The sequence below is a fragment of the Condylostylus longicornis genome, unplaced genomic scaffold, assembly GCF_029603195.1.
Source record: "Condylostylus longicornis isolate FDR11 unplaced genomic scaffold, ASM2960319v2 ptg000048l, whole genome shotgun sequence".
Taxonomy (NCBI): Eukaryota; Metazoa; Arthropoda; class Insecta; order Diptera; family Dolichopodidae; genus Condylostylus; species Condylostylus longicornis.
In genome coordinates, this window is record NW_026578017.1 from 8,112,453 (window position 1) to 8,129,390 (window position 16,938).

At 26.1% G+C, this 16,938-nt stretch overlaps 1 protein-coding gene across 3 annotated transcripts in view; it reads right to left on the bottom strand.

Annotated features, from left to right (window-relative positions):
• The window catches only part of LOC129610922 (zwei Ig domain protein zig-8), a 94,538-nt gene that overhangs the window by 66,363 nt on the left and 11,237 nt on the right, over positions 1 to 16,938 (bottom strand). The window contains exon 2 of one of the 3 annotated variants that reach the window (XM_055523741.1): positions 15,440 to 15,520. In XM_055523741.1, the coding sequence (XP_055379716.1) occupies positions 15,440 to 15,520 (81 nt within the window). Of the gene's footprint in view, positions 1 to 15,430; positions 15,521 to 16,938 lie in introns of all 3 variants that reach the window. The other 2 variants (XM_055523742.1, XM_055523740.1) reach the window with 2 other exon arrangements.

Consider the following 16,938-nt stretch of genomic DNA (forward strand, 5'->3'; position numbering starts at 1 on the left):
TTTAGAAAAACAAAATGGCCGTTCAAAATTACCGTTATCTAAAGTCTTTTTTTTCCAAATTTTTGATTTTGTTTTTCTTCTAGACCCCAGCCTGTAGGAGCTTGAAATTTTAGGGGCTTTTAGACATCAGCAAATAGTTCATTTCGTTAGAAGAAAATTTTTTTCCATCTCCACCCCCTCTCAAGTTACCGCCTCTTGAAATTTGTAAAATTTGAATTTTTGACGCCTTATATTTCCGAAACCGCAAGCTTTTTCAAATTTCTACAAACATAAAAAGCTAGCGGTAAATTCCATGACATTAAAAAATATAATTATTTTTCTTAACTCACACAATTAACCATTAAAATCGACCATTATGTTAACCTCTCTTTATATTAATTTTTGCTTTATTTCAAAGACTGCATGAATGCATCATCCTAAATATATGCAATCCTAGAAATAGTTAAATATGAATGCCAATAATTTTAATAATGTGATAGGTATACATAGACTGTATTTAAAAGCAGAATTTTCACTTATTGAAGAGAAAAGTGCTACAATACAAACCATTGGTTTGACCCAACTTTATTTTAAACCCTTTTGTTTATAGATAGACAGTCGCACTGTAATAAACAAAAATCTTAGATTCCTAAATCAGAAATTTCGAAACCAATACTTTAAATGAGGCATAATTATTCTTATAACGTTATTCTAAGGGTGACAATCTTGTATTATTTCAAATATAGCTATGCGCCATTAAATTTTTATTTTAAAATTGAAAAATATCTAATAATATAAATATACATACATACTTGTAAGTACATGTATTTATTTAAATTATTCATGTATACAAATGTGAAATACAATATTTGAGTAAAAAGGATATTCATATAATATGTATGTATGATTATACATGTATATTTTTATGTAATATGTATTCATACAGATAGAATATAATATGTGCAAATAATATGAATTATTTAAAATAATTCAATATTGTATTTTGTTAAATTTTATAGAAATTAAATATGAACTGCAACTGCATATATCAAATATAACCAATTTATACATGATCTATTGAAATTATTAATCAAAAACTTTTGAAATATCTACGAAATATAATTTTTTTACAAAGAATGTTTTTTTTGTGAATATGCAGTAAATGACGTTTATAGAATAATTTTTTGCTAAAAATTTTAAAATAGTTAGTTGCTGGAACGTAACTAAAAAAATTTCCAGTTCTCCGAAAGGGACAGACCAAGACAAATATATCACACTTATGTACCTCTGACTTCGTTCGATAACGTAATTTTATAATACGATATTGCCTTGCATTTCGTATTTGTTAGCCGAATACAATTTTTAAATATAAATTTATAGCTTGGAAATTGTAAATTCAAGTTAATCCTAAATTTCTGAATAAAATTTTAAAACCGTTTTATTACAGCATTTTGGAATTTAAGTTTGTTATTCTATTTAAAACCCTTTACTTTTTAAGCTTATTTATTTTATATTGGAATGGCTATTGACTTCATTTGATTTTGAGTATAAAATTAAATTTAATTAAAGTACTCAAAAATTTAAAATGAGAAAAATAGAGTTGACCGTGTCAACTCTGTGATACCCCTACGAATTTATTATGCTATGTGCCAATAAATATGCCATAGCTGACTATTAAACAGACTATGAATTTAAGTTGTTATTTTAAGTTGTTGACCATGTTCGAATATATTTTCGTACGGGTATAAAAATGTTAGCTTGTACACAGCAGTCATAATAATTTATAATAGACTCCTATAATAAGGAACTTTTAAAAACGTAAGCAGTCTGTTATTTTGAGTATATTATATTTTACACATAACATTAAAGTAGAGGAAAAATAATATTATTTAGAGTTCGATGTTGCGGCCAAAAATACACACAAAAATGTACCAACATATAATATGGGATCACATAGTGAATATATAGTGTATAAGAAAATATTTTAATTGAGTTCTTAACATTAAAAATTTCAGGGTGAATTAAAGCTTTGACTAAATGCTTAAATATATATTTGTAGGTAATATCATAAATTTTTGAGAAATGTTATTTATTAGAAGTTCAATACAATTTTTATATTATTTTTTCATTTAATTATTGAATTAATTTTGTATTCTAAATAGCGAGCCATAATCCTATATGGTATGATTATAATTCATTATACTATATAGAACGAAGAATTAAAATTAAAAATAATTAATTTAAAACTTTGTCTTCTTTTTTACCGGAAATATTGAACTGAATAATAAAGATTTCCTAAAATAGTAAATTAAGTTTTTGGGATAAAAATTAAAAATTTGGGTAATATCAATTAGATTTTAAGTAATATGAAATTGTTTGACGTATGTACCAAATTTATTCTGGCTGTATTTCAATCATGTCAAATTAAACTTTCTCATTTCTAAAATTTAAGATTATATAATTTTACAATACACCTAATTTTTCATACCACAACATTAAAATTACTAAATTATAACATTTATTTCATATTTTCAACTTTTTATTTATTTATTCAATTAGAGAGTATTGCACAAATAAATTACACGGAAAAATATAATTTCCCAATGGTATGCGTTTTATATTATGTAATGCGAAAAATCTCATGAATAACACTATGTAAATTTATCGGAATGAAAATCCTTTTTTATTTTCATTTTAATAATGAATTAAATTTAAATTATTTTATATCGAATATTTTGATAATGTGTTAATAATATGAAAGTATTTATAGTTATACAATTTTTATTTAGTCCCACGTGAATTCTGGATCAATATGTTCTTATTTTAACTTTATACGAATTATGCATATAGATTAATTAATTTAAAAATATATACTTCTATTTACGGAATTGGAATTACAGTAAAACGGCAATAATGTGTTATAACTAGTATGAATATTATATAAGTTGTTTTACAATTGAAGCTCCAGAATATTGGTTTAGGTGGATCCAAATATTAAACATCATTGTATTCCAATATATTTTACATAATATCAGGTGATTTAAGAATTAAGTAAAATGAATTCATATTCCCAAAGTAAAATTTAGCTCACCCAAACGAAAAGTAATTAAAATCTAATTGACCTAAAAGAGTTGATTTCATTTTCATTTTTGGTGAAATTTTTGGGTAACTTTATAGTTCAAATGTACTGAGTCCTAATAGTACGCTACTTCTACCTTTAATACGAAGTTTAATTTAATATTTATTAAAATATCAATCTTTAACCTTTACATAAAAAAATGCAGTATATATTTCAAATAGAAACTTAATTAGTCTTAAATGTTACACACTATTTAGAATAAGAATTTATTATTAAAATATTTTCATTGCATTAAAATAATAGTACGAGGGTCACTATTTATATTTCGGGTCTAGCAATAAAAAACAAACATTTATCATTGGAAATGGTTTATTGTTTTTCAAAATATTCCCCATGAAGATCAATACACTTTTGCATGCGCTGAAACCAATTTTCGTAGCACTTTTTCCACTCCGATTGAGACACCTCCAAAACATGGTTTTTGAACGCATCGACTGCTTCTTCAGTTGTTGAAAATCGTTGTCCACGCATTTTTTTTTTGATGTGAGGGAATAAGAAGAATTCATTGGGTGCTAAATCAGGACTGTACGGCGGATGACCCATCAATTCGACATTTTGAGTGCTCAAATAGTCCATTGTTTCAGCTGATTTGTGAGAGCTTGCATTGTCATGATGAAGAATGATTCGCCGGCGCTTGTTTGTTTTCCTTATTTCTTCGAAAACTTTCGGCAAACAGATGGTGGTGTACCATTCAGAATTGACCGTCCTACGTTCCACTAAAGGTACTGTGGCCACATGACCGGTTATACCAAAAAAAAACGCGATCATTTGCTTCGATGTGCTTCTTCCACGAACAACTTTTGTTGGATTTGGATTTTGTTGGAACACCCATACGGTCGATTGCTGTTTCGTTTCGGGCTCATATGCATAGATCCATGATTCATCACCTGTGACTATCTTATAAACGTCTTTTGACGCACCGCGATTGAATTTTTTCAACATTTCTTTGCTCCAATCGACACGAGCCTTCTTTTGTGCAATCGTCAAATTTTTTGGGATCCATCGACAACACACCTTTTTCACGGCAAGATGTTCATGCAATATCTTATGTACGCTGGTGGAACTAATGCCTAAGGATGCCTCAATCTCACAGTATGTCACATGCCGGTCCATCATTATCATTTCGCGCACAGCATCTATGGTTTCCGGCAAAACGACCGAAATTGGCCGACCTTCACGAAATTCATCCTGGAGCGAACGGCGTCCGAAACCAAACTCTTGGTACCAGCGATTTACAGTGGTTTTTGATGGTGCTTCATCACCAAAAGTCGAAACAAGTTGATCGAGACACTCTTGTTTCGATAATCCGCGCCGAAAATCGTAAAAAATCATCGCACGAAAATTTTCACGGGACAATTCCATTTTTTGACCGAGATGAATTTTTCAAGTCACTGTAAACAAAACAATTCGCGCTCGAATGACAAAACGTTCTGAGTGAAGTTGTCATAAAAAATGTCAAACTTTCCAATGGAAGTGTCAGATTGCACCTGGCAGCACTAGTATTGCCAGGACCCGAAATATAAATAGTGACCCTCGTATAACAATTTAAAATAGAAAAAATTTCAATGAAAAATTTATAACATAGAAAACTTTAATTATAATAATGAAATTTTTATGCAAAATATTCTCTAACGGACAAAATATTCTTTAACACTTAAAATTAACGTAACTACACGTGCAGTGCTAGTATGCAATTGAGAACCTACGTGTAGATACATAAATATAGTGTATACCCCATCCATCGATGAAAAAATTCCAATAATATTTTCATAATACACTCGTTTGAAAATATTTGAATGCATATTGTGTGGAAAATATGCGAAAATATGATTTTATCAGTGAAAAATTTCTGCATAGAAAATAAACTATTATCTATAGAAAAATTTTTGAAATAAAATTTTTTTTACGAAAAGAAAATATTTTTGTTGCCGAGTATTTTTTGTTATAGTAAACTAAATCCTTAATAATTGTTATACATACTTAGTTGCGAATGACATTATTTACACACTAAATTTTATTGCATATTATAAAGAATGTTATTTTAAGTATTAAATATAAAATTTTTGTCATTAAGTTAAGTATAATAATTTGAAAAGGCAAAAATTAGAAAATATTTTGCTAATGAGTTTTTTAATATTTAAATATCGAGTATCTACATAATGTATGTGTAGATATACGAAAAATTCTCGCTTTTATCTGATAAAATTGTTCGTATAATAAAATCTTAATTAACTAGATTGCAACATTCTATAAAAAGGTGCAAAATTTAATATTATTTTTGTTGAATAATTTTCAGTACAGTATAAAGTCAGATGAACGTGGAATGTGTATCAATATTTTCATTTAATTTTGTATGTGAACGCTTTCAAGTACGGGAATGCCAAATATTATTTAGGTGTTCTTTAATTTTTTTTGTTAGTTTGCTTATTTTAATTTTTTTTTCTAATAACAACAATAATTTAAAAGTTTTAAGTAAGCAATAATTTTAGGTGAAATTTTTGGAAGCTAATTAATCAAATATTTGGAATAATTATGTCATTAGAAAATTTTAAAAATGAAAGTTTTTGATATTTTTATGTACGAATCGTTATTGATGGCATTTGGGTAATCACATTTTATACGAGTTATTTACAGACAAAATCATGATAAAATTTTTGGTTTCCAATTCATGGAAAATTTAAGATTTTTTATTTGCAAAGCGAATATTTTATACTCATCGTTGCATTTTGTTTAAAAGCGCTCTTCAAATCAATTTCATTTGAATTCAACCCATACCTAATTACTATCATCGAGCTAGTTAATTTTCACTCCATTCTTTAGGGCACAATATTACACCGTCACAGGACCAAAATTGCTGTTTAAGGCCCAATCTGTTAAAATTTATGAATTTTCATCTGGGTGTTTGATTTTTATTTTATGTGATATATTGGAGTTAGGTTTGCTTCAAACTCAGCTCAAAATTTGATTACGCGCTACAGTTTTATTTACCCCATAGGGAGGAGATAGTTCCTTGAAATTGATCACTGAGCTGGACTTGAAGATGTAGATCTGAGATCTGTACCGATTTAAAACTTGTTAAATTAAAATTTTTCACTAACATTTTTACTCAGAATTTTGTCTAACCTCAAATCACTATCATTACAACATCAATACCTTAATAGAACATTACTCATTATCAAACAGGCCAGCTTTTATAAAAATCAAAACTAAATAGATACTACGTTCCTATAATATTCGTTCCTATGATGGCAAGCAAACATAAGTCGATAAACGTGTCAACTACAATTTTTAAAATTTTGAGGAAATTGGCTCGTTTTATTCACTCGTTTCTCCCTTTTATATTTATGCACATATAGCATGTAAATTTGTATTCCTCGATAATCTATTATTATTTTATTTCTAAAACATTATATTGAATTTCTAGCAAAAATTCCTAAAGAATTTAGAAATACAACTGCAATACAATTAAAGTAACATTAATAACTGTTTTTTATTGAAGAAATATTTTACAATTGCGATATTTAAATTCCTTTACTTTTAAATACATGCAAGCAATCATGAAAATTTTTTAAATTTATTTTAAACTTTACTTTTAAGAATAATTCCAATGAATATGAAAAATCTATAATAATTTTTAATTAAACTTTGGCCAACACTATTATTTCCCCTTTCAATTTTTATTACTCAATGACGTCATATAAGAAAAATTTCTGCAATAAATTATTTATTTTTATTTTTTTTTTCCTTAAAAAAAAAAAATTCTTCATTTTCAAGGAAAATTAAAAGTGTTTCACGAGAAAATAATCTCCTGTAATAATCAAAATTGTTTCTAAACAAAAACAATAAAATGTACAATAAAAAAAACAACAAAAACAAGAAAAAAAATAATATCCTTTATCTATAATTACGGTTTTTTATAACCTTTTATGGTTGTGTTTTATTAAGGATTGCATATTTTTGTATTATCAAGAAAATTTGCATTTTCTTCTAATTGGTATTTAAGTATCCTTTTTTTCGCTATGAAATAATCGAGCAACAGCTCCATTAAAAAAAAACTTTCACACTAGATTTATTTGTTTAATTACACCCTTATAGTTTTTTGTTTTTGCGTTTCTTTTCCATATTTTACTCTTAACGATTGTTTCTTTCTTATTCCTTAACGTTAAAACATTGAAAATTTAAAGATAACAAAAATTTTCTTGTTTTTCTTTCAATATGCAGATTACATGCTATAAAGAAATGTTAGTACTGTTAGTTTAATATTTCTAATATTATTTTTTTTCCTATTTTATCTTATTTGAAATTTATAATTTAAAAATGAAAAATTGCAAAAAGTGGAAGAGGAGAAATAAAACAAAAAAAAAAATGAAATGCATTGTTAATAATTAGCAAATCCTTGTACATTCACAGTCTACGATTTTAGTAAGAGTTGCCAATCACATGTGAAATAAAATAAAATAAAGTGTGTACCTTTAAAGGTTTATATTTCAGCATAAAATTGCTCTCAACTAATTCAAGTTGAAATAAATAATTCATAAACTTAGAAGTGCATAAAAGACCTAACCTTATCAGATCGCAGAAATTTTTCTTATTGTTAAAAGCATTTGGCTGCTAAATGCGTGCCACACAAATTATTTCACAGTAAATGACATGTATAAGCCAACATTAGTATTAGAATTTTTAGTATCAAAATATATTCCCGTTAATTCTATGAATGTCCATTAGACACTAATAGATCTCTTTTGGTTTGAACTTTTTTCTATATTAATATTTCAATATTGAAATCGTTTTAAGGCAGTCAAAGAACAACATAATTAAAATCGATGGCCAAGTAATTTTTCTTATGCACTTGATAGAAGAGTGCTTCAAAATAATATACTTATATTAAATTAGGTATTTCTTCTTAATGTCCAACAAAATTTTATATTATTTGGTAATCCCATTTTAATTCTCATGTATAGAAATGTTAAAAATAAATAATAAATAACCAAATCTATGCTCTCTTGTAATTAATTTTCTAGATTTTTTGTATGTATGTATGTAAATACAAAGAAAATATATTATATGTATAGTATAGTATATAGATATAAAAAATTTATAAAAGTTTGTAAACAGGAAGATCTGAACATACAGGACATGCAAAATCTAACAAAAAAAATATAACAAACGCGAAGTAAAAAAATAAAATAGAAAAATAATATTTCCGCTCTAGATACAGGAAAATTTATAACCCTACAAAAACAAAATAAAAAAAATAAAATTGAAGGTATTTTCCTACTTCCCACCGTCTGTCTCACCAATTATAAAAATATAAAAGAACGGAAAAACAAGAAAAAAAAACTAAAAATGAAAAGAACAACAAAACGTTCCTTGACCTTGGAGCTGTTCATTTAATTGTAATGCGCTACGCTATGCTTTCTAAACGGAAAATACGAGAAGGGATTTTTGAAGGATGTTTGTTTTTCTTTAATATTTTTCTATTTTCTAATTTTCTTTTTCGTTTTCCCTCGTTCGCTTATGAATAAAAATTGCGTACGCACTGACGTGAATTTAATTTGGTATAAGTTTAAATTTATTTTTTTTTAAATAACTTTTTATAAACTAAAATGTAAAAGTATATTGTAAGTATAATAGGGACCGCTTTACATGTTAAAATTCATAATATTATATGCGGGAAAAGTAAGTGGAACAAATAAGAAAAAGCAATAATATAAAAAAAATGCACCCCTCTAAATTGCCATGTTCGCAGACATTTTCATAAAATTTATTTTGTATGTATGCAAAACCATAATAATTGTAGCATTATACAAATTATTATTAAAATAACAAATGTTTCATAGTCACGGACGGCGTCGCTACAAAATTAAAAGAAAAATTATTTTTCTCATTATGCAGAATAAAAGAACAAAACAATTTCGTTACAACCCTAATACCGTTGAATAGTTGTAAAATACCTATACTCGTATATTTTATTTTTTCCACATTTTGATAGTATATTTAGTAAAGATGTGACTTAACGTATGCATTTTAGTAGTAAATCAATTTCAGAATCAACATTTTGAAAATTTATTAATGGTTTTGCAAAAATTATTTACAAGTAGTAATGCTAGAGTTTTTGTAAATTTTTAAGAAAAGAGTAAAGAAATTTATTTTGTAAATAAAATTCCGTGAACAAAAATTAAATCAGTTTCTTCATTTCTAACGGTGATATATTAAGATCAACTATATCCGATTTTAAATAGATTCACCTACAACGAACGAGGTCATACGAGTAGCTTTACTATAAATACATAACATTTATACGAACGGTCATATCTGTTAAATAATATATATAACATGTGTGTAAGAATCTACATATAAATGATATTATTAAGGTGATGTAGAAGCTTAACAAAAATTTCGAAATTCTTTGATATTTCCTTAATGTAGTGTTATTGCTTATATACTGTCGATATTAATAGATAATATAGAAATAATGTCGGATAGTCTCGATTGCAATTATATATATTTGGGTTGCCTCAACAAAATTGTAGTCGAAAATAAATTATTTACAAATTTAACATTTATTTTCGGAATTTGAAATAACATCAGCGACAAAATTTTGGTCCATTGGCCGAAATATAAAATAAATTGTTAAATTCTAGCATTTACTTCAAATGTGGTTTATTTTAACGTTTTAATTTCGGTTTCCATTCAATAGAGGCAGAAATTAGTTAAAAGTTCATTGTATTTGTTAATAATAGTAATAGAAATTTGTAATACGTATATTCAAAATATAAACGAGCCGAATGTCCATAATGATAAAAACTTCATCATGTAGGTACAACAAGGCTTTTGAAAACAAACTTGCCAAAGTAATAAAATTTGAATTGTTTAAATGCGGTGTATGTAAAAGTAATATTATTTGAAAGCTATGCATAATATAATTAAGTAGAGCAACATAAGGCAAGCCTCATTTAACCCAATTTGTGATGCACTTTGTTTGAATATTGGTTATCATAAATTTGATAATAAGTTCTCTGATTGATGAACCCTACCTTTCCATAGCAGTAAATCGAACAGCCCTTGTATGAACAGACAAAAAATATTCACCCGTAAGTAAACATATCAAAACCAATTATGTAATTTATTTGTAAACAAAAAAAGGGTTTAATAAATCCTTTTGATTGCAAACAAAATTTTGAATGGAACCTGTTAAAAGCATTAAAAAGCATTTGTGTTAATTATCACAATAACAGTTTAAGTTTCTTTTTAAAACCTTTTAGTTTTCTTTAATTATTCCTTATTGTTCCAAACATTTTATAGAATGCAAATTATTAAATAAAGAAAAAACTTTTCCTTTTAAATTTTCATTGTTTTCTATATGCCCTGCTTAAGTCCAATCCCTAATTATTTAAATGATATCCTTATTGATACTTATTTTGGCATTAAAACCATTTTGTGTCCAAATTTCCCAAATAAAAGTAGAAAAGTAGAAAAACTAAAACGCAAAAGAACAAGGAAGAAGGTTCTCATGGTCTTGAAGTGGATTAAATGAAAATTGCTATAATTATCAAAATCAGTAAAAATAGAAACATAGAAAAGAAAATAAAACAAACTATTAAAATAAAAATAAACGAAAAGAACAGAAAATTTTTTTGTTTCAAATAAAAAAAAAATTTTTTTTGTTATAAAATCTAGAAGGTACCATAGAAAGAGCAAAAATATTGTATTCATTACTCCACCATATATATAAACTATACAAACATAATGTAGGTACTATGAAAGTAGGGTTCAAGAAAAATGGAACTATTTCAAGAATAATATTCTTTTTTATAGGAAACAAAAACACTATTTCACATATTTTTAGGCTGTTTTCTTCCTTTTTTTTGTATACTTAGCCCTTTCTACACTTATTTTGTAATTTTTGGCATGGACATGGATAAAACAGTTTTTTTTTTTTCTTTTTTATGTTTTTCCTTTAAAGGTATTTTGCATAATAATAAAATAAAAGTAAAAATATTATAAACAAAAATCGTGGCTATCGGACTTGTCGGGGTTTTGTAGAATTTTGTAGAAAATATACTAGAATAGTTATGTAAATAAACCTTTAGGAGTAGAAGTATAGAAACGGCAAAAATAAATACGAAAATTATGCTCGAATTAAGAACATAATTAAAGACAATGTAACTGTTACATGTTGATGTATAACAGCTGAAACAGGTGTGCTGATGTGGAACTGAATATAATTCAAAACTATAACCTTTGTTTTGAAATTTTTTGTTTGGCAAATATTAATTTTCGCTGCGTAAGGGTAACTAAATTAGATTATATAAAACCCATGACGTGTTTGATAAAAAGAATGCAAACATATTGTAAACCTGATTGACTTTTTTAAGAAAGAATTTCAATATTATAGCCTGAACCAGAATTTATTATCATGAACCAATTCAAAAGACATAGACTAATTCCAATACAATAAAGTCGAATTTAAAGAACAGCAAAATAATTAGATTAATAAAAATATTAGGATTTAGGAAAACATGCAATTTTAGTTTTGCAATTACTGCTTAATGCGCGCACATCTAACCAACTAAACTTATTGCCTCAATATTCAAATTGAATGTGTTATTTAAAAATTGCAATTAGTTTGTAAAAAATTACAAATAGTTTAATTGCTTAATTCCCAATAGTTTAATTGTTTAAATCTGCGTGCTTCAATATAAACCTATGGAATACAAGTAAGCAATCAAACAGTTGCTAAACTAAAAATTACATGTCTATCTAAGCCCTTAAAATTTAAAACAATTTTGGAATTACAAACTACTACCGCTACAATATTTCTATAATAACGGCAAATCCATATTTATTTCATTCAAAAATTAAAAAAAGCCTAAATTGAATTCTCTACAATTTTCTTTCCTGGTTTCGACATTTTAATTTTTTTTTTATTTTTATTATAGGTATTATTACAGTTTGATTATTGTTTAACTATTATAATAAAGTTGCGGGTGAAATAAAGTTTAGGGTAAAAAACGTTTAAGTTTTTGGCATCTAAATGTGTTATGGTGTTATATAGCAGAATACAAGGTGTATAAGAGTTGAAACTTAATGATATGCTTTCTTAAAATAAGATCATTGTATTGACTAAAACAAATAAAAAGTAATGATTGGGTTTTGGATAATTTTCACTCCATTGACAATTAGCAAGGTCACTTATATTTTAAATGGAAATTGTAATAATTCGGTCAATATAAGGTAAGATCTCTTTCATACAAAATGTATAATTTTGCCATTTATTATGCGTTACGAAAACAGGAGATTTGGATAAAACCCAATTGGAATCTTTAATCTGCATGATAGATAATACTTTGGCACCAAGATCAATAATTTGTTGAAAAGGAATTTATCATACCACTGCTCATTTTCAAAATTTTCCATCGAATGCTTTGATAGATCTTGGACAAGATCTGAATTCTGAACCTCGGACACTGTTTAATACATAATATACTACAAGTAAGAATGTGGCTAATTTTTATATTTTCATTTTATTTTACCTACTGTATAACTTTACATATTACTAATATATTTATGTATATATTTTACCATTTATTATTTTACATTGTTTTTAATTGGTAACAGTGTTTTGAATAGGAGCCAACAACAACAAAATATAAAAAATAAATAAAAACGTGTTATTAAAAGAATTTTATTGAGTAATTCTCAGTAACTTTTTATTTTTATTTTATGGAAATTTTCACTTAAAATTGCTCCTTTTCTGCCTCTTTAGTGCTCATTTTCTTTCTATTTTGTTTTTTTTTAATACTATTTTCGGCAACAAAAACGAAACTAAATGATAAGAAAATACAAAACAAAAAAAAATTAAAAATAAAAAAGAAGCAAGACGAGGAAACATTGAAAATTTGGAACAAAAGAATTTGAAAGGCACCTGCAAATAAGGAAAGGGGTGAATTTAAAAGGACGCAAGGGTTTATGCATTAAGGCAAAAGCAAAAGCAATAGGAAGAACGAAAAAGAGTTCTTCTGTATTACAGAATTTTAAAGGTTATTACTAATTTTCCGTTATTTCTAACAGTTTTGTAATTTTTTATTTTGCCATTTTAGTGTATTTTTTTCCTTTTTTTCAAAATGGTGAAAGAAAAATTTGTTATTCCTTGTTTAATATTGTACATTATGATTATTTTAGGTTAATTTTTTTCATTCATCTTGTATAAATAAGAAAAAAATGAGAACAAGAATAAAAAATTTTTTTAAGAAAATAAAAAATTACTAACAATTATAATAATAATAAAAATGGTAAAATTACTGTTATGAAGCCATGTCCCGGAATATAAGCTAAAATTAAATATTTCCATTATTCTTACTTTTTTCGTAACTGTTTTGCTGTTCTTATTGTAAGAATGGTTTTTATAATAACGAAAATATAACAAAGATCAAATTTTGTGAAAGGTGAAGTGTAGGCAACAAAAAAAAAACAATGAATCCACACATACAAACGTACGTCTATTCTTATTTAGTTCATAAAAAAACAAATGAAAACAGAGAGAAAAACTATACAGCAGTAAATGAAAATTCTTTTCATTTCTTTCTCTTTCTAATTTATTTTCGAATAAATTTTCGTACCTGTTCGCTGTACTCATTCGCAAAATGAAAAAAGAAATTTTTACTAGAATTTTATTAATATTAATTTTTTTTGTTTTTAGTGTTTTGCTTTCCTGTCGTCCTTGAATTTCCTTTAGTTAATTAAATCGCGTAATAATGATTTGGTCTAGTTTTCAATTCATTTTATTATTTTAAGTGTATGCATGGTGTAGTAAATTTTTTGTTAGCCATTTAATTTTTCCCTACTACTACACTATAATATTAGTATTTAAAGTGGAAATTAATATCTGAAAATGGAAAACGTGACAAAAAATTTTTTTTGCCTTTTTTAATTCCAAATTTTTTTATAGAATGAAAGGGAGAAAATGAAAACTATAAAAGCTAAAAAAAAACTATAAAATATCGACAGAAAGAAAAACGTAAATTTTTTTTTTGTACTTCACATTTCGTTAACTTTCTAAATAAGATTTTTTTCCCCCAATTTTCATAAGACAAGTTTCTTGTTAATAAAAAAAAATTTTCAAGGATATCGTGACTTACGGTTTGATAAAGTGAATGTGAAGGAAAAAAAAAGCATTTTGTTTTTGCGTTTTTTTTTAAATTTTTTTTTACTTTCGCACTTAAAATTAAAGATTAGATTTATGGCTAAAGATTTAAATATATTGAAAGAAAATTTGTGATTTCTCTTGATTGCAGCAAAATTGACTTCAGGAAATTTAAAAATTATAAAACATACTTGATTTTGGTGAGTCTATATTAAAACGACTTCTATTTAACATTGTTATTACACATAATAACAGATAATAAGTATTATCTTTTTGTCAGCGAACTACGGGTTTAGTGAGTGTAAATTCTAGAGACCTCGACCAGTTTGTTAGAAAATCGAGCTAGTTCTAATGGAGGGAAAAGGAAGATGTCCGGCGGCGGCCTAAAGCCGCGCAAACTAATTTAATCAAACCTATTTACTTTTAAAATATTTACACGAAGAAATTTGCAATTATAAACATTTCAATTTCAGTGTGAAGTGGTTCGACAAGCAACTACTAATAGTTTACATAAAAATGTTGGTACTTTTACATGAAACAAAAAGAAAAATCATGTGGCCAGCTTATAATACTGCATGTATGTAACGAACCAAACTTATACTTTAGAAAATATGTTGTGTTTAATCAAAAGAAATGCGGTAGTAATTGGTATTTTTCGTTTTGGAAAATCGATTTTTTTTTTGTTCCTTAATTCATTATTTTAGAAGAATGGAATAGCTCCTTGTAATATTGATGTGACAAGTACTTGGCAAAAGATTTTATTTAAAAATGAATCATTCACACATGATTTTATAGATCGTAAAAGCTTAAATATTATGTTTGATCCCCAATGATATTTCAGGTTGACATCCTTTAAAGTCGACACCACATTTATTTATTAAACACCTAAAAATTTTTGTTGTTTCATGTAATCAAATTATCACTACTTCAAATTTTGTTTTCCAAAAAATTTAAAAATGAAAATTATATGTACAAGAGAAAAAAACAAGGAAAAATACCTAAAATCTATTTTCATAAATTCCACTATTTTTTTCTTTTGTTTAATGGTTTTAAAATATTTTTATGATATAGAGAATTAACTTTCAAATGCAAAACTATATACATATAAATATAAACTAAAAAAAAAAAACAAGATTCAGACAAACACCAATAAATACAAAACAAACCCAATTTACACCCACTCTGTCCACTCCAGAAACTTTGCAAACTAAAAATGCTGTTCCTCCTAGCTGGACGGTCGTATTATGTGCCATCATCTGAAATTAAATAGAAAATAGAAGAATTATTAATAAAATAAGAAAGCAAAAATGAATTTATTAACAAATGAATGGGAAAATCAATTGAGACCGTAGAATTAAAATTGATTTTAGTCTACATTATTCAGAAACAAAATTACAAAATTATCCAGAAAGTTAAGCCCCATAATGCAATTGTGTACACCTTTCTTTTCTTGTCTAGGTCAAAATTGTTATTAATAATGAATTAGAAAAGTTTTTTTTTGTAATTAATCAATTTGAAAAAAAGCAAGCGAATTAAACTAATTAACATTGAAATGTCATGCACGTACTATAGTAATAAAAATATTAATTTTCTTGTCAAATGAATATTAGGTTTAAAAGGAAAAGAAAAATCGAATATAAATTGAAATTAATTGACTTGCGAAATAATTGCCGCGGCTTGTAATGTACTAACATATTGTTGAAGTAAAGTAATACTTCCGCATGGCTATAAAATAATATGTAGCTACATAATTATATGAAAACTTAGCACCGGCTTCTTTATTAATTGAGTTTAATGAACACTAGCTTTGTACTCTCAAAATTTACAATTATGCCGCCCATTTTAAATTTAGATAATTGAACTTCGCATGTTTTTTCTAATATTGTTTACATGCATTAATCTTATATAAAGTGCATCTATTCGCTGATGTGTTAGCGTGGTGTTCTTCTGTATTACCAGTAAAACGAAGATGAATCAGACGAGCGAGGCACAATCGGATTGCATCATATATAAACACACAAAAACTGTTTTGCAATTACATCTACTTAAAATTCCCAATATTTATTCATGAGCTCAATCTTAAATCTATGCAATTATTACATCAAATTTTATTTTTGATAATTTAGAAACATAACGAATGTTCCCTAAAACCCATTTTATTTTCTATAAAACAAAAACATTTCAACCATAATTTCTTTTTTTTTATTTTATAAATATTCAAATTTTGAATGAATATTATAAATATTTGCAAATTATAAATACAGAGCTAAAAAATTTCAATAATTACTGTGTTTCCTTTGGTCCTTTCGGCTAATGTACACAGAAATCAAAATTCATTTGTAATTTTTCTTTTTAGCTTGTGTACACAAAACAAAAAGGCCTTAAATTTGAAGTTTACTTAGAGATGATGTTAAAGTTATAAGATTTATTTGCGCTCCTGATTGTATACAGGATATAAAATTTTAGGATATTGCAATACTGCTACTGCGTATATGTATATATATATGAAAATTGTATATATACATACGTAATTACGTTATTATGAATTTTGAATAATTTTTTCCTCTTTAAAATGTTTACTTGACCTTATCAAGATTGCTTGTCTTTATCATCTATTTTCTTGTACCCTTCCATTATATTATCGAAATTAAATATTTGGTACCTATATACATAT